Source organism: Mugil cephalus, chromosome 19 (genome assembly GCF_022458985.1).
Source record: "Mugil cephalus isolate CIBA_MC_2020 chromosome 19, CIBA_Mcephalus_1.1, whole genome shotgun sequence".
Classification (NCBI taxonomy): domain Eukaryota; kingdom Metazoa; phylum Chordata; class Actinopteri; order Mugiliformes; family Mugilidae; genus Mugil; species Mugil cephalus.
Window position 1 is genome coordinate 13,467,138 of NC_061788.1, and position 23,435 is coordinate 13,490,572.

Sequence of the window (23,435 nt, forward strand, 5' to 3'; positions counted from 1 at the left end):
CATAGCATGACCGCTGGTTTTGGGTATTTCTTAGAACTGCATCCAGAAATCTGAGTTTAAGCTACAGTGGGCACAACTCACCAAACCTGGACTGATGAAAACTGTTCTGATGACTCGGTTTCTGCTGAGACATGCAGATGTTGGTCTGAGAATTTAGTGTCAACGGGCTGGTGAGTGGTGCCTTGGGCTCCTTCATATATAATCAATCACGGTGTGAATGGTCTGGAGTATTGTTTCTGACTCTGTGCGTCCCTTTATGAAGACACTTTAGTCAATTGCTGCTTCCATCAGGATAATGAACCATGTCACAAAGCAAAACACTCTCGGGATGTAATTTCTGCAACATGAATGTGCAGCTGACAAATTTTATTATGTGTAGTCATGTCAACAAAGAGCAGAATCTCAAAAGAAAGTCGTGAGCATTTTACTGCCTTGTGGGATGAGTGCTGCAAAGAGCTGAGGTTGTTTTTGAGAACAAAGAGAAGTACCCAGTTCTTATCTTGACGCATGACTGGACACAGAGACTACCTCAGGTCACTGCTGGTGACCTGGAAACCTATCCACGAACAGTCACAACTCCTCAGTTTTTGGACATTTTTAACACCACAGGGGCAACAAAGTAGTTATTGTTCACTAGTGATACTTTTGTCTAGATGACTTTTATTGCATTTTAACGGCATAGCTAACTGGCTGCTGATTGTAGCATCATTTAACCTAGTGACATCAAAGTGGTATTCCTCTTCTCATCTACCTTCAGGGAAGAAAGCAAATACGCAGGTATGATGAGATGCTATATCTTAACATACTTTTTCCGAGCTTTGGTTTAGATTTTTCTCCCTAGAGGAATCAACACCTCTGGTCTGTGTGTATTAGTGTGTCATCAGGTAACGAGCTCTGCAGAGCGGGTCTGTGTCTGATGTGACATTAAGGTCAGTTCTGATCTTTATCTTCTTGAACCATTGTTATACCCTGAGGTTCGGCCAACTTAATGGTCAGATAGGCTGTGAATGATATGTGACCCTCGGCCACACGGGAGAAATGAGCAAAGGGTGGATGGATGTTACGAAAGGGAGCGTGTCCAGCTGAAGAAGGAGAGGCAATTGCAAAGAAAAAAAAAATGTATCCCTGTTTAACAAGAAATGGTGGGAGCAATGGTAAGATGGATCAATATTTGCTCAGGCTCAGAATGAGTCATAGGTTTGATTTTATCTTTCATGGCGTGCACGCGCACACACACACACACACACACACACTAAACCTTTCAACAGAGAGTGCCTGTCTACTATGTTGAGATCTGACCTTCCTCTCTGACTTTTTTCCAATTAGACTACTCATTTACTCAAAAATGCCTCAATTAGGAAGCTCCAAAAGTTTAAAGTAAATACAACTAACCTATGATAAAAAAAAAAAAATCACAGATGAAACAATAATTATATTGTAGTTGTTCAGATGCAGTGATTGATTTCAAAATAAGAGTCATTCTGGAATTGATCATTGACTTCCCCTTGAAAGCAGCTGTTATTATTACCAAACATAAACCTATATAAGTAATAATGTTGTGCTCGTTTCAGCCTAATGGTGTTTCACGAGTGCAAGCACAACACAGGAGCCACTCAGAAGAACGTGAGGTTTATGAAATGTTCTGAAACATCTGTGCTCGCTGCCTTCCCTCTAGCTGGAGCGCATGTTGGAAGGAAGCGCGGTGCGTGCCCAGAAGCAGCTGGTGTTGTTGCACAGAGAAGATGGCCCCCCACCCAAAGGAACCGTGGAGTGGCTGAACATGCGTAGCTGGATCTCCAGACACCTCCACCTCTCCTGTCCCAGAAGGGTCTTCTCTAAGAGGAGCCTGCCCAAACTGGTAGGACTAGAAAATACCACCAGACTGCTGCTGCATTTTCTCTGATGTGACATCTGCAGATCAAAGTGCTCTGTCTGTTCTACTCTCAAACCCTTTCTCTCACATGTCTTTGAAGTTTTCCTACCATCACATGTATTGTATATGTGCACTGAATATTTCTCCCCAATGCTACATGTGTGAAAGGCCACCTTGATGCAACGTCTGGCTCTGACTTGTGTGAAAACACTTGTTTTCTCATATTCTTTTCTGTCTTTTAAGATCTACGTTATCGTTCTCACCATCTCACTATTTCTTACTACTGATATTACAGTTATTGCCCCTTTTTTTTTTTTTTTTTTTTTTTTTGCAGTTGGAGCTGTATGAACGAGTGTTTGAGAAGCCAGCAGACCGCCACTCTGACTTCTCCCGCCTGGCTCGTGTTCTCACAGGCAATGCTATAGCTCTTGTTCTCGGAGGAGGAGGAGCCAGGTAACGTCACCTCAGCTGTTTGTTCTCCAATCTATATTTCTATCCACGGTCATATAATATATTGTAATTCAAGACACGAATGAGTTTTATTGCCTCAGTGATGTCCACATCGTAGTCTTACTGCTTGCTGGGTATGTCTCTATCTTTTCAGTAAAATCTCCATGTTTATTTCCCCACCCTCCTAATCAGGGGTTGTTCACAGGTGGGCATATTGCGGGCGCTCTCTGAGGCTGGCATCCCCGTGGACCTCATTGGTGGGACTTCAATCGGCTCCCTGATGGGGGCACTGTACGCTGAGGACCGCAGCCACAGCCGCATGAGGATAAGAGCCAGGGAATGGGCAATGGTGAGGGTGGTGACAGTAGCAATGACAGTCATCTGGGAGGCTTCAGTTGGTACTCGATCCAAAACGTGTAGAATGATGTAATATTCAAATGTGCTCCGCTTTGTTAAGCTGAAAATGTATCACAAATTGTCTCCCACTCCTCGTCAAAGGCTGTGACAAGAACTACAAGTCTTAATCGTTCCCCGTCCTTTAATTTGACAGGAGACACTATCGAGATGATGAATTTATAAAGAACGTGGGTCATATTCATAAAAGCTCTGTGGATGGTGTTGAACATGAGAGTTTTTGCATGTTTTTTATTTGCTTAACTAGTGATTTCCCACCTAGTGAACTAGTGTTTTCCCACCTTTAATTACCATACAGTAAGTATAAACAACTAACCAGTAATTTAAATGGTTTATTAAGATGAAAATATAAATACTTTTGGTGGAAGAGGAGCTGGGTTACGCAATTGCTACTTTAAGCACTTTTTACTCGTTTTATATTTTCCTAAACAGATTCTTACATAAATAAGGCAAATAATTTAATTCTAATCCAGTTTACACCTCAGTTCTGCTTTTAATATAATAAACCATGCTGTGCAGATTAATCATCAGATGTAATTGGTTGTTGTTGCTGTTCTTACATCTAGCTCTTGAACAGAGAGCTTTTATTTGTGATATGAAATTCATCCTCAGATCTTTAAGGCTGCAACTATTAATGACAGCTAATTTAAGACGCCTGCTGTGTCTTCGGATCTGCAGGCAGAGCATGTGGTAGGATTTGTCTTCATACAATGTATACGGCCCCTCCCTCCTCCTTTGGCTCTGTCCTTGGTCCTGAACCTTCCCTGTAGAAGCAGCTGGCCGGGTTGTTGCTCCTTCGTAACAAATTAAAGGTTTTACTGTGCCATAAGAAGAGTTTGTCCTCAGCAAAGCTAGATGAACAAAGTGAAACATTTATAGGGAATGGATGTACCCATCTAATGGATGGACGCTAACAGTCGAAAGTTTGGACACACCTTCTCATTCAGTTCAATGAGAAGATGTGTCCAAACCTTTGACTGGCAGTGTAACAAGAAACAAACAAAAAAAGGAACTCGCTGTTTTGTGGTTGGTGCAGATTCCACTTGAGAACTATTGTCTTTAACAATTAACACATTGACTTTTCTCTGGCTTTCCTTGTAGGAAATGACTTCGGTGTTTAAGAAGGTCCTGGATTTGACATATCCAGTCACCTCCATGTTTTCCGGGGCAGCCTTCAACTATGGCATCAGCACGGTCTTCAAAAGCAAACAGATCGAGGTGAGCTAAATTAACTGGGGTTAACGGGACCTTAATTAATAGAATCAGGTGTGGAGACTAAAGAAAGAATGACGATTAGCTTTAGAAGATTAACATCCCAAAATATATGTCAGTCCTCTGTAGGACAAAACAAATGTATCACATGGACTTGCATCTGTTTCAGTGTAATCTTTTTAATCTTATGCAGGACCTCTGGATCCCATATTTCAACATCACTACTGACATCACTGCCTCAGCCATGAGAGTTCACACTGATGGTAGGTACAGTTTCTGTATTTATTATCCGGTCTTGTGTAAAGCATCACTTCACAAAAAGAAAAGTTTTCTTTGGGATTCTTGCAGACTTCTTTGCACAGGTTTACTTTTATGCCACCACTGACCTCATTGATGAACTGACCCTTTAATTAGTCCCACTGATGAGTTTAATTTTTGGGCCTGTTCAGGTTGGTCGCTTTGAATTAAACATGTAGAGTGTGAAAGGAATGACGCCCACAGATTTTTCCCGTTTGCCGTTTCAGGGTCTCTGTGGCGCTACGTTCGCGCCAGCATGTCTCTGTCCGGATATCTGCCTCCTCTCTGCGACCCCAAAGATGGACACCTGCTGATGGACGGAGGCTACATCAATAACCTGCCTGGTTTGTTACACTCAATATGTTCAGTTTCAGCTTCTCTTTTCTCTCCGTTGCTCAATGTATTCAGCTCTGTTTATTTATACCCCTTGAACTGTTTTACGCTGTCTGCATTTTAAATGTTTCACAATGCACTTTTTTTTTCTTCCTGTCCCATGGTTTTGGTTCCTTCTAATTCTCTCAGCTGATGTTGCACGCTCCATGGGGGCCAAAGTGGTGATAGCTATTGACGTGGGCAGCCGAGATGAAACCAACCTCACTAATTATGGCGACTCGCTCTCAGGCTGGTGGCTGCTATGGAAACGCCTCAACCCCCTAGCTGAGAAAGTAAAGGTGATGGATCGATTAAGAAGTAAAGACACAACATACTGTGCGAGGACGCTTTAAAAATAAATGAGTCCTGTGAATATCACGGAGGATATTTTTGGAGGTGTTTCTCAGTGATCCATAAGTTCATTTCTGTAGGTGCTGAACATGGCGGAGATTCAGACTCGGCTGGCATACGTGTGCTGTGTGAGGCAGCTGGAGTCCGTGAAGAACAGCGACTACTGCGAGTATATCAGGCCTCCGATCGACAGATACCGCACTCTGGAGTTCGGAAAGTTTGACGAGATTGCTGTAAGTTTGAGACGGAAATACCACCATCTGTTCAATCGGGTTAAAGATGTTTTGTTCATATAAACATAGCCACTGTGTGCTCCCTCGATACGGCTGTTGATGCTTCTGAACTATACTATATACAATAATAGTAAATGTGTATGTTTGCGTGACGTAGGAGGTGGGATACCAGCACGGCAAGACTGTGTTTGATGTGTGGAGTCGCAGTGGCGTGGTGGACAAGATGCTGAAAGACAGACACCAAGAGGAGTTCCACAACACACAAAGCAAGAACAATGTAAGAATGGGGGGAGTGAGCGTGTGTCCTATAGAATATATGATAACAAAAGCCAATAGAGGATATGACTCCAAATCAGTCCATGACTAATTGTAATGCATTAATTTAAATATTTTGTTTTGAGTTAGAATTTAATCGTTAAAGTTGTTTACAGCTGGAGGATTATAATGAATGTGTACAATATTATTTTGATCATATCAGTTCATAGTTACAGTTAAAGACACTTCTTAACCATTCTGTCCTCAGGACCATTGGCCACAACAAATATTATGTGCTGTATTTTTGTCCTAAATCAGAATATGAATAATCACTCTCACAGTGTAAATTTGATTCCATATTAATACGTCTACAGTTAAATGATTGAAATATCAAAACACAGCTTTAGTCTCATCAACAACTGTATTACTTAATCCAGTCTGAAGACACATAATCAACAGGTTATCAGTCGATTCACAAATGTCAACATGACAACAGAATGTATCAGGAAAATGTGTCTGAGGTTGGACACATTGGATTTGTCTTCTCACGGTTTTAAGTACTTAACACAATTTGTGTTATAGTTTTCCATAAACGCCAGACACCTGTTAAATATAACTCCATTTGAAATGTTTTGCCTCACATTCGTGTTTAATTGACCATATTGGGTGTTATACCGGTTATACTTAATCTCGTGGTTTTTTCAATACATCCTTTTCTTCTTCTTCTTATTTTAGGCCTGTAGACTGCTGTTTAAGTAATGAAGTTAAAACAGCAAAATAAATAGTTTTCCCCTGCAGTACAGTGAATAAGCTTTACCGTACACTGGATTAGTTGTCCGGAAACGTCAAAAAAGACAAAGCACCTACTAAACAAAAGACAAGAGAGAGAGATGAAGAAAGATGAGATATTTACCCTCGATCTGAGCAACAACGCGAGGAGGGTGAAGGGAGGAACAGCAGGATTGATACGGAATGGTATCATGACAGGAAGCCCACAGCAAGAAACTAACACGTGCACCTGAACAGCAGGAGGACGGGTGCTGTTGCGGCTGCAGATTGGAAACAGCAACGCTAAAGACTGTCTCATAAATAAACCCTATTCTTTAAAACAATAGCCATCCCACACAGGCGCTTAATGAGTGTCTTTCTATTTTCAGACGCTACTGTGGGGTGCAACTCCCAGGGGAAATAATGCCTCCCTTCCTGTGATAGATTTGACACTATATTTTCAGTAGTGTTGCACAAATTGGGGAACACAAATGGATGCTATAAATTTAACAATGTTTCAAAGACACGAAAGAAAAATAATCTTATCACAGCAGGACCCATAGATTATGTGGTTCCTAAATAATATTTATATCTTCACCTTCATCACAGCAGTTTAAAGAAAGTCCTGGTGCATTGGCTCAGTGTTGCTTGGATGAAGACACAAAGATTACACTGCTGGTTGCCATTTTTGTCTCCGCCAGCGTGCGTGTGGAAGGACACATTTCTAACAGACGAGAGGTGTTGACACCTGGCAGCTGGCTTATTTAGAACGCAGCTGTTTAGTCAGCTTATACCAACGTGAAACCGGATTCAGTCGAATGTGTATGTTTTTTAGGTGGTGACATGTCCCAATGCTTCCTTCACCGACCTGGCAGAAATCGTGTCCCGCATCGAGCCCGTCAAACCTCCTCTGGTGGAAGGTAAGACTGCACACACGCTGCAACACTGTCGCCTCATCAATCACGGTTCTTTTCGCACCGATTCTCCTCCACTTTTGTATTTCTTGTGCCTGTTTTCACATGTTGACTTTTCACTCCGTATGCAGCGTACAGAAAATAGAACCCGTGCAATCTGATGTGTAAGTGAGTGAAACCCAATACAGCTGTTGGGTTTTTCTCATACATGACCTTCCATCTATTTAAAAAACCCATCCGTCCGTTTCTGACTCACTCACCTGCACACCCACTTGGATTTGTCACCTCTTCTACGCTATACATACTCGAACCTGTTCACCCACTACGTGCCTCCTTCCCTCCGCTCTTTCCCCTCACCAGATGAGTCCGACTACCAAACTGACTACGAGGAGGATGCGCTGGAGAGTGCTTTGTCTGACATGGAGATGTACAATCGCTACGGAGAGCACACTGAAGAGGAGGAGACTGCTGACACGGTACAGATCTGCGGTGATACGACTGGACATTTTGGGGTCTCTTCTAAAAATGTTATGCTTTGCACGTGTTTAGTTAGAGCATACTTTCATTTACTTTAGCAAAGTCAAAATGTTTTTTTTTTTTTAATCATTGTACTAAAACACATGGTTGTTCACACGGGCGTCAGGCCAATATATAGTGTAAAATTTAGCAGTTAATACCATAAATGTATATTCTAAAATTAGATCTAGGCCCTGAGAGCATTGAATATATGGATGCTTTTCATATGGTGCATAATATCTATACTAACCATTGGCTATAAAAGCAGATTCCTTGCAGTCCATCAGTTTCTAGTTCAGTTCTCAAATTTGTAAGAGGCTTAAATAGGAACTCAGAGCCTCGAACGTCTTTGAGCAAAGAAAATACTATGAATGCTGCTCGGCGCTCCAAGCCTGTTATCAGCAGGATACATTTGGAGATGGGGACCAAAGTATGGCAGTGGCTTGGGGACATCAATCAATCAAATAGTATCACTCCCATCAGTCACTGATGTTGAAGTTGAGATTAGTGCAACTTGATTACCACCTACTTTGCTTCACCGCTTTGCTTTCTCCCCCTTCTTTTATCACTATAACTTTCATTCCAATTCCACGGTGTCATGTTGCCACAATCCAGCTCGTGTTACATCTGAAAATAAAGAAGGGTAAAACCCTCACTAATGAAAGGGGGAACTTATCTGGACCACTGTGGTCAAAACAAATTAGAAAAGTCCTGTGGGTGACTTCATACAGTGTGATATTGTAATTGGTTTAAAAAAAAAATGATGAGATGAAATGTTAAAGTTAAGAACATGTGTCTACTCCATTTAATCAGCTGATTGGATGTGTCCGCCCTGACACTAATGGAGTAAAGAGATAATTAGAATTGACTAGAAGTGTCCAGTAGTGGCCATTAAGGAAGGCTTAGCGGAGTGAGTCTGTGGTCAATGAACGGGTTTCCATGAAGACCAAATGATTATCTTAATATCAACACAATTAATAATTCACTGTTAAGTGGTCAAACGTTTGCAAACTAAACGTAAGTAATTCTGAGATCTAAGTCTTTTTTTACTTCACATTTATACGTCATTCCTCTACACTTATTGTTGCTAAATGAAAGCATCTACAGTCATAAGGTCACATTTCAGGTAGAGACATTTTTTTCAGCTTCATCACTGTCTACCTCTGGTTCTCAGGACGAGGAGCTGGACGGGAGGCCAGGACGCACCATTACCTCGCTCACCAGCTGCCAGCCTTCATTTTCTGCCGTCCCTGACAGCGCGCTGGACGAGTCATCAAACCAGCAGGTCCATTAAGTGAAGACCGGTCTTATGTACTCTACCTGAACAGGTCATCGCGATGCAACCTGCCAGTCTGTCCCACTAGTGACTACAATTACCACATTGACCTCTGTTATCTGGCATTATTAGGTGTGTGGCTGACTCAACACACACATCCAGCACATATGGTCTGACAGTTTATAGAGCGCCTGCAAGTCTAATCATTTCTCATATTGAGATTATTTCCTGTAGCTTTACATAATCACACCAGTCCAGTGGAAGATAAACAACAGGGCTGGCGAGGAGATGGTATTTCCATGAAATATTCTCACTTGGACCGGGACAAGACTACGAATCTTTGTTGACTGCTTGACTGGTAGTGGAAAAGTCTGTTCATCTAAATTACACAATAATTAATCGATCACCAAGAAACACAGATAGACGATTTTCACGTTTTGACATCTGCCACACACAGGGTTAAGTCATTACTTCAAGGATTAGCACACAAATTTATAATTATGTTTCATGACTTGTCACTAAGGTTGTAGATTGGAAGCCAGCCCGTCTTCCCCACCTACGTCAGAAGAGGTAGTTTTTCTCTGCATTGGTTGGAACAGGCCCCATGATGACTTCCCAGCAGCACTTTACTCATAATTAGACCAAATTTAATAAAAAACACATTTATGTGTATAAGTTGAGTCTATACCATTAGCCAGTTTAATGCAGATTGCTGACCGTGGCATTATTCAGTCCTACACTTTGTCTTCTGGGCTCGAGGGATGGAAGCCTCCAATGTTTGCATCCTTGCCCTCTCGCAAAAGGTTTAGAAGCACAACTTGTGTACACTCCCGTGTATGTTACGATCCAAATAACACTTGTTTAAAAAAAGAAAAAAAAAAGAAAAAAAAAATATGAAAGAGAGCATAAGAAGCAGCTTGCTCTGTGGCCGTGGCTGTCAGCAGTGCTTTGTCGTACCCACTGAGTCTGGGACATAGAGTGAATTAATGATTTCAGTCCACTTCAAAGCACTAGTTTCACTCTCAGCTGGTGAGAGAGTCTCCCCCACCCCCCCCCAACCCCCCCCCCCCCCCCCATCTGTTTTCTGGCTTGAATTTATAAGACAGACTGAGCAGCAGACTGAGCGGATCTGTTGGGTGAACTGTCTCCGTACACTTTAAGCACAGCGGCTCACACAGGAACGTGTTGTAACGCAAATTATTTGGCTCGTCGAGATGTTTGAGGTTTCTGTTTCCCCGTGATTTGGATCGAATATGTTTATTAAATGATCGCATGCCATTGAAATCATCAGATATTTGTTACATACACGCATAGTTAAAAAAAAAAAAAAAAAAGAAGAAGAAGAAAGAAAGAAATATATTTTATATTTAAGAACAATGAATGTGTAGGACTTAGATGATTATATATCTACGAGTTACGAGAGCTGGAAAAAAACATTCCAGGAATGCAATTCAATGCAATATTTAACTAACTGTTATATAGCTTTGATTAACAAGCCTTCCTTCATTACTCAATACCAGTTGATTTAAGCTTAACCATAACTGGAACTGACAGTTACTTTCAATTTTGTTTCATCTATTATATAAATGTTTTGGATTATTAAATAACAGGAAGCATGGATGTCACACAATCCTACAGTCCAATTTACACATGCTGCGTTGACGATGAAACGTTATGTTGGACAAACAGTTCAATGCCAAAAGAGAGCCAGATTTATATGATGCACAGATATGTATAGTCTGTATAAAAACTGGCTGCAACTCAGCACCATCAATAACATTTAATAATACGCCGCAGCGTGTTGTGAGATGGGATTGTGTAGTTGAAGGAAAAAAAAAACAGAAGTATTTCTCTGAAGTCTTTACTGTGTAGTGCAGCTAAAGGTCTAATTAATATATTTGACAATTAAATTCACAAGCAAACTGTTGATCTCTGTTACCGCGTTTGATGAGTACTTTTGTTGCATTCAGAACTGACTGACATATTCTGCAGGTCTCGGTTTCATCTTTAGCGAAGTATTTCCACAAACTTGATGAACCGCTGCAGTGACCCACGGGGCTCCTCCCCCGTCTCCTTGGAAACGTCCATGCTGTCATGATCACGTGATCAGTGACTGTCTCGCGTCTAATACGCTAAAATCATCAGATGCAAACTGTATTAATTGCTTATAAAACAGTTATAATTAATTCTAAAATTGTCTCTCATTAGTTTTGTGTTTGTCTAATTACTAATTTCCTTAGCATCACCACGGTCTGATCTAGTCTGCTTCTAGATGTTAGAAGCAGATACAACATATGTAAAGAATTATTACCAATATGTACTCGAACATGGACCTTTTTCCAGTTGGCTAATGATATTGTCGGCATTCTCTGATGGTGATACTGTTACTATCTCTGACATTTTTATTTCTGTTACTTACTGGCCAAATACTCTTACAGTAAACTAATATCAGCCGCCCGTTTAGGCTCTGATCAGTGCTTCACCAATGCATTTTTTTCCCCTGTTGTTGTTACTTGATATAACACCCTGTGAGCCTCACTGTATGTGTCTTCGTAAACAGCGGCGCTACGGTGCCGGCAGCCTTACGTACATGTGTGGACGGTATGTGAAAACCTGTGATAAACACTATGTGGCTCACATATGGTGTTGGTTCCACATGGAGTCTGGACCGAGAACGTGTGAGCAAAATGGAGACGGGAAAACTGTTTCCCAATGAGGCGACGGTGTTTGCACTGGTGTTTTGTCCGAGTCAATGTTGTCTGCCACAATGAACGTTCCACAGCTTTATCAAACTGGACATGGTGATGGATGATATGCTGATGTAATGTGTGGATCTGTGCCATGACTTTAATGTATCGAAGCCTTAGATGACCCGTGTGGGGAAAACAACCACTCATTTTGATGATTGCAGTGTGCAAGTTTACTAATAAGCCCGTAACGTTTGACACTGAATGTGGACATGTTTTTTGATAATCGATCACTTGTAATAAATTACTATTTGTTGTTGTAGTAGTGTTGTTTTTTTTTTTCCCTAATCATTTTGCAGTCTGCCTGTGGCTAACAATTATTAAACTTAAGTTAATTACTTTTTTGGTTAATCTTTAAAATGATGGAAAACTGAGAAAAGTCCCACAAGTTTCCAAGGCCCAAAAACGATGTCTTCAAACTGCTTGTTTTGACATGATACACAGCCCAAAACCGCATCAGCTAGAGGAAATAAAATATGGATCCCTGACAGAGCACTCTGAAAAATTGGACAGTGAAGACCCTAACTCACTCATATTTAATTTACATACCACCAAATCATAGCAAATCACACAGTCATAGCCTTACAGCTATACCGAGAATCTCCTCTAAAACTACAGGCTAGCGCTTCACACTGAGGGACAACTTTGTTTTAAAGGACCGATGTATGGGATTTAGTGACACCTAGTGGTAAAGTTGAACACTGCGACCAGCCTTTACTTTCCAAAGAACTTGAGCTTCGTTTATCCTCCTGCCAGCCACAGCACTAAAACCACTGACAGGAGACCATCTCTTCACAATTCAGTGTTCTACTGGGAAACTTTTGAACCTGGCATTCATGTGGATGATAGACATGTCCCACCCACCAAGACCAGACCAGCCGCCCTCACCCTATGGCAATGACACTCCTTGAAGGCAGCAGCCATCCCCAGCAGGATGCAGCCTGACACAGACACACACACAAAAGAAACAGTCCAGAGCCAGTTTGTTCCTTCTGGGCTTCATGTCAAAACACTCAGAGAAGCTTAGAGAAGTGAGCAAACGCGTGTAAAAACACAAATTATCATAAATAATAAACTATTTCACTCCCGTGGGACTGTTTACTGCAAATACACACCGGAACGCGGCTCACACATACCAATGTATGATTAATCCCATTTATTGATGTGTCCTATAATGAGCTTTTTCAGTTCCCTCCCCTCCCTGGGGACGACAGGCTGACATCAGCTAATTAATGAGCACACAAGGGGGAATTTAGGTCACCAGAAGGGCTGAGAGAAGAGAGCGAGAGGGGACCAAGCAGCGCTCGCTCCGATCAATACGTCACAGGGAAGAAAGCGGAGAGCCAAAAATCGGGGTGAATGAGTACAGGCTTCCTGGAAATTAGTGTCTTTTGACAGAAGAGACAAGGTTGACGGTCACCAAGAGGAGCCACGGAGCATATGGTGACAGGCTGCAGGAGATTCAGGACCAGTTATGGGGAGAAAAAAAAATGAGACAAGCGGAAGTTTCTGACCTTAAACGGACGGACAATTTGATTCATAGGAGGTCAATAAACCACACACTGTAGATTTATCCCGCCGCACAGCTCCTTTCCCCTCCCTCTCGTTTCACCGCCTCTCATTCTTCTTTCACTTGCCTGAAGGCTTCAGGGGAAAAAACGAGGACAAAAGGGACTTAAACAGGTAAGTGGGTCACACGTTTTGTTGCCGTAGTGAAATCACCTCTGTGACGTGTGAATTCAAAACGAGAGTGTAGTCGCACAGAAAGGTCCCCTGCATACGCAGAAGTGTATCGGCAAAAAACATAATCAACAATCTATAAATGAATTGGTGGCACATTTTATCAGCAGCGTCCAGTAGAACTGTAGCAGCTAACACGTATTACCTGCAAAATTCCTGTCAGTCTCTCTTTTTTTTTTATTATTTCACTTTGCGTTTATTGAAATATTTAGCAATAACCTGCTTAACATCAGCATGTTAGCGGCGCCCTGGTAGGCACATTAGCTCAGCATTTAGTTCAAAGCACCACTGTGCCTCAGAGCCACAATGATGGCTGGTCTCATTAGCATTTTGCAGATGAAAAAAAAAAAGTTATTTGAAAGAAAAATGTACGAATTAATTAACTGTCCAACAACGATTACTCTACGCACAAAAGAGGACATGTATTTATCAGTGATCTCTGTCTTTCTGTTTGATTTTTCTGAATTGGTACCTCGCAGGTAAAACCCTCCTGCTGCAGTCACCTCTCTTCACCACCCTCCACTTCACAGCTCGGTCAGCCCGGCAGCTACCGCTTGTGTACAGCTTTCCGGCTCACGGTGCCTCTATAACTCGAGATCCGTGTTTTGTTCCAGGAGAGAAGCTGCAGGAAATTGCGACACGCTCATTTTTTTTTTTTTTTGGGTAAAAAGCTCTTAATAGCTGTCATCCTCCCACTGCAGCCCCGAGACTTATTTGAGGTAAAATTGTGTCTGTGGCAGCAGAGTATTTTCTCAGGGTGTGACATAATCTGGAGTGTTTGATGTTGCAGTCTGAATTTTAGCACAAATCCACCTGAATGTTTCCAATAATACTTCACATTTGGATGCCATTTATGGAGTTGTGAAACAGTGACACAGAGCTTAGACAGAAACACTTATTTGTCAGTAGTTACGTATATTTCAGAGTTATTAATATAAAGTAATGTGCACAGGTTTTAGATACTCTGATTACATGAAGAGACAGAAGCCACCATATCCACAGAAGAACTGTGGCTGAGTTTCCAAGATGTTCGGGACAACCCGATACCTTGATAAACTGTGTACCTTGCCATTTAAAGGTTGGTCACGCCAGACATTCATTGTGTCGTACCATATTAAATATAACCCACCAAGTCATTTTAGCGCAGAAGAAATTTTAACATTTCCAAACACATCCATTCCCTGGAATAAAGTCGTTTTTAGTTTTGAAAGTCGATGTTCTCTGAATTCTAAACCCCGTTTTACAGGAATTATTCCTACAACCCTCATGGTAACGCCGCCGACATATAATATTTACACAAACACAATTTGTCGTGCTTGAAGCTCGCATGAGGCTATTGAATCCAGGCTGTAAACATGTTTATTTCTGCGGAAAAGTTGGACATTTTGGCCTGAGGCAACCGAGCGGCAATCAAGCCGTTTGGGTACGTGCATGAAAACAAAAAACAACAAAACTGTAAGCCTTCATAATATGCATCCACACAGTGGACGGCAACATCAAGTTCACTGGCGAGAACATTAACAGAAATAGTCGTCTTTGACTCTGGGGTGTCCATTAAGGTAGACAGAGGCGTCAACATTAAAATCTACAGAAACACCCCCGCACAAAGATGAGTGTTTACGACTACATTCTCACTACCCTCGGGACTCGGAGCTCACACAACTACAGGGGGGAATGAAAAGGCGTACATGCATGTCAGATAAATACTTCTGGTTTCCCAAACTGGTCTTTGTCAAAACAACAAAAAAGACAGAAAACAAAGAGAGGAAAAGAACAATCAATGCTGCTGCAGCATTGATTGTTCTTCACATGGCAGGAGAATGTGGAAAATTTAGGAGGCTCTTCAACACTTCAAGCCCAGTAACAGAGTCTACCTGGTGTATCTGTATATCTGAGGACAAAGCACAACCTTTTGAGGACCATAGTGTACCATAGAAGGCTGAAGGTTTAAGAGAGGAATGAAAGAAGCCATCTAAGGCAACCAACACTAAACAGAGGGTTTAGACTGAGACATCACCCATCAACATGTCTGTGGAGGTTCTCAGTCACCCAGGTCATGGTATATCTAGCATCTGGCCGTTATTGGAAATTAGTTGCACTGGTTTCTGGTCAAGCTAGTTTCTGATGGGTTATAACCCACAGAGTTCCCTATTTAAAACTCAAACTTCCTACCAGTCCCTTAGAACTGAAGAAGCTACTTGAATCCTCTCAAAACTGAACAAGTCCAGTTGCTTTTTTTAAAGCACCCATCAACAGATACAGTCCACTAGTATCAAAGAACCTCTTGACTACTACGGCATCAGATTGGGGACTCCAAAAGAAATAGGACTAACTAGGAAGTTGATAGGAGCTGCAAATCGTTGTACAGGACTGGCTTCTCATGATTGATTCTGATCAGTTGGGTCTAGTTTCGTCATTTTGCTTGACACCCATTTACACCTCGACTTTGGTGAAACTAAAGACTCTAGTGAACTGTGCAACTGACAATCCAGAGGGCAACTGATGTTATTCCTGTAGTCAACAATATGTTGAATGACCTCACAACAGTCCCACAAGAAGTCGAAAAACCTGAGAAAACCTCCCACCAGTCTGATTAAAACCGAAGAAGCTACTTGGATGAGTGGCGAATGTTTTCAGGAAACTCTACAAGTCCATTTGTTTCATCTTGTATTTTTTGGCTAGTCCATGACCTAGAACTGAAGAAGCATTTTGAATATGAGGTAAAACGTTTTCAATTAAATGATATTTAAATAGGTGCAGTACACCTAAACCTGCACAAGTCATTCTTCACCGATATGCCCTAAGTGGCATAGTTCCTACACACCTTTTTAAAAAAGTCCACAAATATTCTTCTATCTACTGATATAATATATATACGTTTGTATTATCTAGATGAAGAAATTAAATGCCAAGTAGGTTAGTTTTGTGCAGGAAATACGAGAATCAGCATGAAGGATGAAGTCATTTATTACTAAGACCTTGCACCTAAAAGGTTGCCTCGTCAGCTCCAGGCTCAGTAGGGTCCAGTGATTTAGGGTCATCTGTTATCACTAGATTTTCCCCCTTTTTTTGCCTGGGCTCTGTCTCAGTATGAATCATGTGATCACTGCTGTGGGCTTGTACAGAATGCAGCGATAAGAAGAAAATGAGATCGTTTGTTGTTCAACCACAGACTCCATGCTGCTGTTGCCTCCAGCAGGGTTTAGTTGTTTGGGACCTCTGAGCCATAAATAAGGTACTTAAACAATTACAGTAAATGTGATGTCAACACCCCTCTGCATACTCCACTCAAGCACTCGTGTACATAACAGAACTCGTCTGCACTTCAACGCCTTCGCATCACAGAAAAAAAAAAAAAAAGACACCACATTAGTGAGTGACTCAAACATTGTCAGTTACCACCAACCTGATATCCAATGTCAAAATGCAGAGATATGTGTGGAAAGTGTAGTTCACCTGTGTACATTTCATTGTTCTGTGGGAATAATTCTAATAGTTTTAATGTCTCAGAGGAAATGAGATAATTTGCAACCAGGCAAACAGAACGTGTGAATGAGGGAATAATAAGAAATCATCTGTTCACCTCACAGATTCTGCACTGGCTTTGGTCACATGCAAAGAAAAGTGTTTGAGGGAACACATACACCAATAACATTATAGCTACCATCATGATATTGTGTACGTATCCCTTGTGGATCCCAATGGACATGGTCCTTCTGAGGGTGTCCTGTGGTGTCTTAGCTTCATTCCACAGATACTTGATAAGTTTGGGATGTAGTGAATTTGGATGCATGCTGTTTTTCATGTTTTTTTTTTTTTTTTTTTGTAAACCATATGGGTGCTACCATCAGGGAGTGTCATTGCTATGGGGTGGGGGTGCTGGGTCTGGTCTAGGTAGCTGGTACATGTCCAAGTAACATCCACACAGATGCCAGGTCCAAATGTTTCTCAGCAGAAAATCTCATTGTCACAAGATGTTCAATGTTATTTGCTTCTTTTATTAGTGGTCATAATGTTGTGGCAGATTAGTGTATACTGTCTTTAGAATGTTTTGAATAAACTGATCAAATAATAAAAGCTAATGGTAACAATAATAATCAACTAACCAAAGTCAAAAACTGCAGAATGTCATAAACTGACAGCATAAATAAATGCTGGTTAAACACGCCAAGCCAAGCCAAGCCAAGCCACCGAGCTTGCAGTGAAACATTATTTTTTCTGTCACAGCCTGAAGTTTAATATGAAGAACTTAATTGGTATTTTCTTCCTCTGGTATTCTCATATCACACAATCATGAAAAGTCCAAGGTTGGTACTAATATCACCTCTTATTTCCACAGAAAGGCGTTACGAATTTGAATGTTTGCAATTCATAAAGACATTTCACTTCAGTCATGGCATCAATCAGCAACCACCTGGCCAAAACAATCAGGACAAACAAAGATCCAATTAATTTTTTTTCTGGTGGTCACCAGAATAATTTTTATCAATAATTTCCAAAATGTTCAACTACTGCAAAAAAGTTCTTTAAAGGACAAGTGTGTATGATTTAGTTCCATCTAGTGGTGAAGTTGCAGATTGCAACCATCTGCATGCCGTTTGATGACCTCATCCTTTCCAAGGATATGGCAGAATTTTAGCAGCTTACCACATATGCAGAAAAGCAAAAGGCCCTCTCTGGAGTCAGTGTTTGGTTTGTCTACTCTAGGCTACTGTAGAAACACAGCAGCACAAAATGGTAGAATCACTTCTATGTAGATTAAGACTATATTAAGAGCTAGTTATTTATGTACTAATGAAAACATAATTCTATATTGCTTTTCTTCTAACAGATGCCTCTACACCCAAAACACTAGACCTTTAAATATGGCTTATATCTTTGTCACATATCAAACTAGGGCTGCATGATTCTGGAAAAAAATGTGAATCACAATTTTTTTTTTTGCTTAGAATTGAGATCACGATTCTTCGGCACGATTTTTTTTTGTTTATTGCACTGATAAACTTTAATAAAACAAAACAAAAACAACATTCAAATGGTCATTCAAGTAGAGTATCAAACATTGAGATTTTCTTAGAATGTAGAGTATATGTTTGAACAATAGGCTTGTTAGCTTGTTAGCCATCCATTTAACTCTCTTTACCGCTGACTTCTCTCTGCTTCTCTCCCTCACTGTTTCCACACACTCAACTGCGGGCGGTTTTCCTACACTAACAGAATCACGTGTTGTAAAGATGCTTTGCCATTGGTTGTCGGTGGCAGTGCTTTAGGGGCGTTTGAAAAAATCTGTGAAGAAATGGGAGCATTTTTTTTGTAATGCCGCTCGTGAAATAAAATGCTTAAGAATCGTTGTGTTTCGAAACGAGATCACGTGTATGTGTGAATAGAGATCACAATTTTTTAACAATGTATTGTGCAGCCCTAATTAATATGTCAGCCTGTTAAGTGTTTAAGAGGGGACAACAACATGGAATTTGTGTAGCCACAGAGGCGGATCTGTTACTAGAGTTGGTGGAATAACTTCCATCAATCGTGGTGGGTGTCGTAGCGCAGAGGAAGTGCTCAGCAGCACGGTGCAGCCCGACTGTCGGAAGCAAAAGTGATTCAAAAGCCAGATGGTTTGGAGATGGCCTTTGCCAGAGGCAAGATGAATTTCAGTCAACAAATGTTGGTGCGACACACACAACTGTCTCAACTCCTGTCTGCTGATCCTGTTATCTACAGTAACACAAATTCAAGTGAGTAAAGCAGCTAATCCTCTGTTCTCTAGACACACCACGTCGTCTTTCTGTTGACATGTAGTAATGATCCTTGGACATATGATCTATTATTATTGTTGTCTCAGGTAATTGTTTTCCAGACACTTTTGATCTCATGGTTTAGACAAACACATTCTACACAGGTGTTTATACACTCCCTTTTTCCTAATAGTTCCATCAAACTGCTCCAAGCTCCCATGGTGCTTCCAACAGCTGATTAATTAACATCGAACAACAGCTACCGCTCACCTTTATAACGCTAATCTTTGCGTCAGTTTCCCTGCACTTTAACGATTGACCAAAACTTTTTTCATTTTAGCATTTCGTAGAGTAATATTTAAAGGTGGCGTCACTAATTGAGAAAGACTGAAGCTCACTTCACATAAGCCCATCGTCAAGGCAATGACAACATGGCGTGTAATGTGACTAATGATGCCTTAAGGTCAAACTTTGTGGTTTTGACATGTGAAGTCGTGTTCACAAAATACGAGGCGTTCAAGATGACATGAACCGTGCGTCTTGAGTTTTTTGCTAGGCAGTTGCTTGCATTATTAAAATGCTACAAGAGTGCACCGATAATAAGAAACTGATGTGCAAACATCAACCGCTGGAGCTGGAACTCAGCCTGGACCAAGACACAAGACACACTGAAGAAGACCAAGAAGAGTCTACCAAAAGTGATGTCTCAGACACTTTGGAAGAGAAACCTGCTCCAGTATCTCTGACAAGCAAAATTAAGAGCTTCTTCAAAAAGCCACTTCACAAAGCATCACCTCCTGCACCAACAGAGATGCCCGACGCTACAGAGGTCACCCCTGTGGACGTCTTTGTGCCTCTAGACACAACACCAGAAGAAGTATTTGTGAGCAGCATTGCAGAGGACCTGATTTCCTGGTCCCTTAAAAAGTCCAAGAGGATCTGCGCTGCAGAAACCCCAGACACCATCCACCAGCAGCTGTTCAACAAACTCTGGGCTGAAGTCAAGAGCCAAGGTTTTAACATTAACCTGGACAAGCTGAAGGACGTGCACAAGGCAATTTTGAAAGATATCTGCAAAAGGCTGCACTGTCCCAAATCAGTTTTGTGGACTCCTATGATCTATCGAGGTTCACAAATGGAAGACATCATCATGACATCTTTTAAAAAGCAGTTGAAGAGACAATCGGAGGAACGTGACATCGTCACAGAGTTGTTCGCATCAATAGGGAGAACGTTCAACAACCCTACAGTCGGCCCCACAGTACCGGTGTTTTGAAACTGAACATCATCATTGGTAACTATTTTTTTTCCTTTTTTCCTTCTTTTTTTTCTTAAATATTTTTGCTCTGTTGTTCCCTGTCACTGTAACATCCTCAATTCCACACAGACCAAACTTAAGTCTTTTCTTAAATTATCTTCCTAAACGATTCCAACAGAGAGCTCAAGCAGGACGTTACCTACTAGTGAGGATACCGTCCCCTCCGATGATTGCTGAAAGATCAGTGGAGGAGGGGGTTTACCTAAATGTGGGGACACTTCCTGTTCTTGCCTGTTTTTTGGATTACCTTTTCCTCTTTTCCTCTGCCGCTGTCATCTCGATGTACGGTCATCTCGGTACCTCCTGACAGCTAGAGGGCGAGGGATCGATTTCCCGACTTCCTTGTGTCATCTGTGCTGCTGCTGCTGCTCACTTCTCTTCATCTGCTACTTGTTACTGCAATAAAAAAAAAATCTGTTTGTATTTCTCTTTATGTCAACAACTTAATAATAATGTAACAAACATTTCAAACAATGATAAATATGTACAGTACACAAACTGACATTTGAACTGGGCTTGATACTGAAACGTATCAAGCCCATACTAGCCTCCCTTGGCAAGTGATGTGGGCACACATGAGTCTGCAAGAAGCGAGTAAGGCTCCCAGTATGCGATGTATCGTGTAATATGCTAACAGACAAGCAGCACTGGAGGTCAGAAAGAAAACAAAGATGGAGTCACAGCTGCTGGCAGATCTAGCATAAGGTCTGGGGTAGGGCTGCTGCTGCCGCTTCTCTCAGCTCTACACCAGGCTAATAATAACCTGCTAAAGCTGCTGATTGGGAACACGAGGTGAGAGTACCTCACTGTCCAAGCACGTCACCAAAGTTCACAGCTTCTAAAAGAAGAATAACTTTTACCCCAGACAGAAACATAGCCACAGGGTTTTGAGCATTCTCAGCACAACAGAAGTACTCCCACGTACTTGACAGAGCCTAAAAACTGCAAATACATAATGCAGTGACGTGAATAATGTATTTTTACACCAGCCTTCTGAAGGTTGTATTTCAGGGTTGGTTTAAAATTAAATGAAAAATACAGTTTAAGCAAACCTGATGACCTTTCGTGTAGTTGCTCACAGCAGCAGAGGTGGAAATTGCAACGGTGTGCTTTTGTTTCCTGTACAATGCTTGTACGGAAGCTAAAAGAAACAGATTTCCATTTTATAACTTTACAAAGAAAGATTGCCTGTCTCCAATTTAGAGCTCTGCCATCGTTGCAAATCCTGGTATAATTTCTTTCCTTCATTTTGGAGGTTGAGGCTAGATGATATAATTTATTATCACATGACTGCATGTACCACTATTAAATCATTAAAATATTTTTAGTAGTTTTCCCACAGAATATATATATACATATATATATATATATATATATACATATATATATCTATATATACATATATATATATATACATAATATATATATATATATATATATAATATATATATATATATATATATATATATTATATATATATATATATATATATATATATATACATATATATATATATATATAATATATATGTAAGAGATGTTTCTGACATAAAGTTAGAGAGATCAGGTTGATATGGTTTGGACATGGATGCTGATGTTACAGCTGCCAGACAGGAGGTCTAGAAGAAGACCACGAAGAGGTTTATGGATCTGATGAAATAGGACATGGAGGCAATTGGTGTGAGAGAAGAGGATACAGAGGGTAGATACAGGATGGAAGTAGATTATATGCTGTGGCGAACCCTGAAGGTAACAAGCGCAAGGAAAAGAAATAGAAGAAGTCATCTAGTTGTGACTTGAACTGTACACTGAATCATGGTAAAAGTACCATCAAAGGACCTTCAAGGAAAGGTAGTTAAACGTTTTAAAACAGGAAAGGGAAATAAAAAGGTCTGTTCTGTTGATACCAAGAAGCAGTCGGTTAAAACAATGAAGATTTTGGCCATAGCCATCAGGAAAGTTGGACAGGGTATAAAAAAAAATAAAACAAACCACAATGGACTTGATCTGAAAAAGCCTCGTCTGCAAAAGAGTGGTGCATCTGTTGTAAGGAAGTAAAACCCAAAAATGGACTGCATGGCTGAGTTGCCTTGACAGAAAGTACCCAATCATTAGTGGGAGGACAAAGATGAATTTTTAAGGGTTTAAGGGTGAGGAAGCTACAGCAATACAGTGAATTTAGTCAATGCAGATGGGACACACATGGACTTTCCAACATGACAATTTACCAAAACGCAAAGCCAAGTCCCATTCAGTGACTAAAGTAGAAAAAGTGATGGTTCTGGAGTGGCCATCACAGTCCACTGAGCTCGAAATTGTTGAGTGATATTGAGAAGATCTCAAATGTGCAGGTTACACCCACGGATTTACAGGATCTGGACAGATTTGCCAAGAAGAATAAGCAGCTTTATGAACCGATGCAAATAAAGGCACCTGTCCATAACTAATACAAAAGTCTGCGGGCCTTCATTGACAAATGTGATTTTCCTGATCGCTCATGACACCCATCCTACTAATTCTGCCAGGCTTTGTAAACCTAAAAGCAGAACTGTGCATTTAAACACTGAAAACATCATTGTCCACTCCGTTATTTTTGTAATGCAACCGGGGCGCAGTAAACTAGCTGAGAGCCGTGATATCAACAAATAAATCCTCACCCACAGCGGAGAATGACTGGACGAGGAAGGACTAGGTTAATAAATAGAAAGGAGTATGTCTGAAAAGGAGCCGGAACTGACTAACACAAGAACACCTTCATATCCAGATGACTCGTCGGGTTCTGAAAACAAAAAACGATCAATACCATTAGATAGAAGGTAGAGCAGAAGACAGAAATACCGTCTCACCAGGGTTGCAACCATGTGTTCTTACAGACTCTGCTTCACACGTTTCATTATTAATGAAAGTGGCGACCAGAGCCCTGGTAACGTAGCGTTGTCCTTCTCCCGAAAACTGGCATGTC

At 41.0% G+C, this 23,435-nt stretch overlaps 1 protein-coding gene and 1 long non-coding RNA gene across 2 annotated transcripts in view; one reads left to right on the forward strand and one right to left on the reverse strand.

The window, feature by feature from the left end:
• The window catches only part of pnpla7a (patatin-like phospholipase domain containing 7a), a 25,742-nt gene extending 13,802 nt beyond the window's left edge, over positions 1 to 11,940 (forward strand). The window contains exons 25-36 of the mRNA XM_047569928.1: positions 1,676 to 1,858; positions 2,208 to 2,326; positions 2,516 to 2,672; positions 3,839 to 3,955; positions 4,143 to 4,212; positions 4,474 to 4,590; positions 4,769 to 4,917; positions 5,050 to 5,202; positions 5,360 to 5,479; positions 7,061 to 7,145; positions 7,500 to 7,615; positions 8,830 to 11,940. Of these exons, the coding sequence (XP_047425884.1) occupies positions 1,676 to 1,858; positions 2,208 to 2,326; positions 2,516 to 2,672; positions 3,839 to 3,955; positions 4,143 to 4,212; positions 4,474 to 4,590; positions 4,769 to 4,917; positions 5,050 to 5,202; positions 5,360 to 5,479; positions 7,061 to 7,145; positions 7,500 to 7,615; positions 8,830 to 8,949 (1,506 nt within the window). The 3' untranslated portion in view covers positions 8,950 to 11,940. The remainder of the gene's footprint in view (positions 1 to 1,675; positions 1,859 to 2,207; positions 2,327 to 2,515; positions 2,673 to 3,838; positions 3,956 to 4,142; positions 4,213 to 4,473; positions 4,591 to 4,768; positions 4,918 to 5,049; positions 5,203 to 5,359; positions 5,480 to 7,060; positions 7,146 to 7,499; positions 7,616 to 8,829) is intronic.
• LOC124996679 overlaps positions 1 to 20,853 on the reverse strand; it is a 22,783-nt gene extending 1,930 nt beyond the window's left edge. The window contains exon 1 of the long non-coding RNA XR_007110881.1: positions 20,722 to 20,853. This is a non-coding gene — a long non-coding RNA (uncharacterized LOC124996679). The remainder of the gene's footprint in view (positions 1 to 20,721) is intronic.
• Positions 20,854 to 23,435: the final 2,582 nt, after the last annotated feature.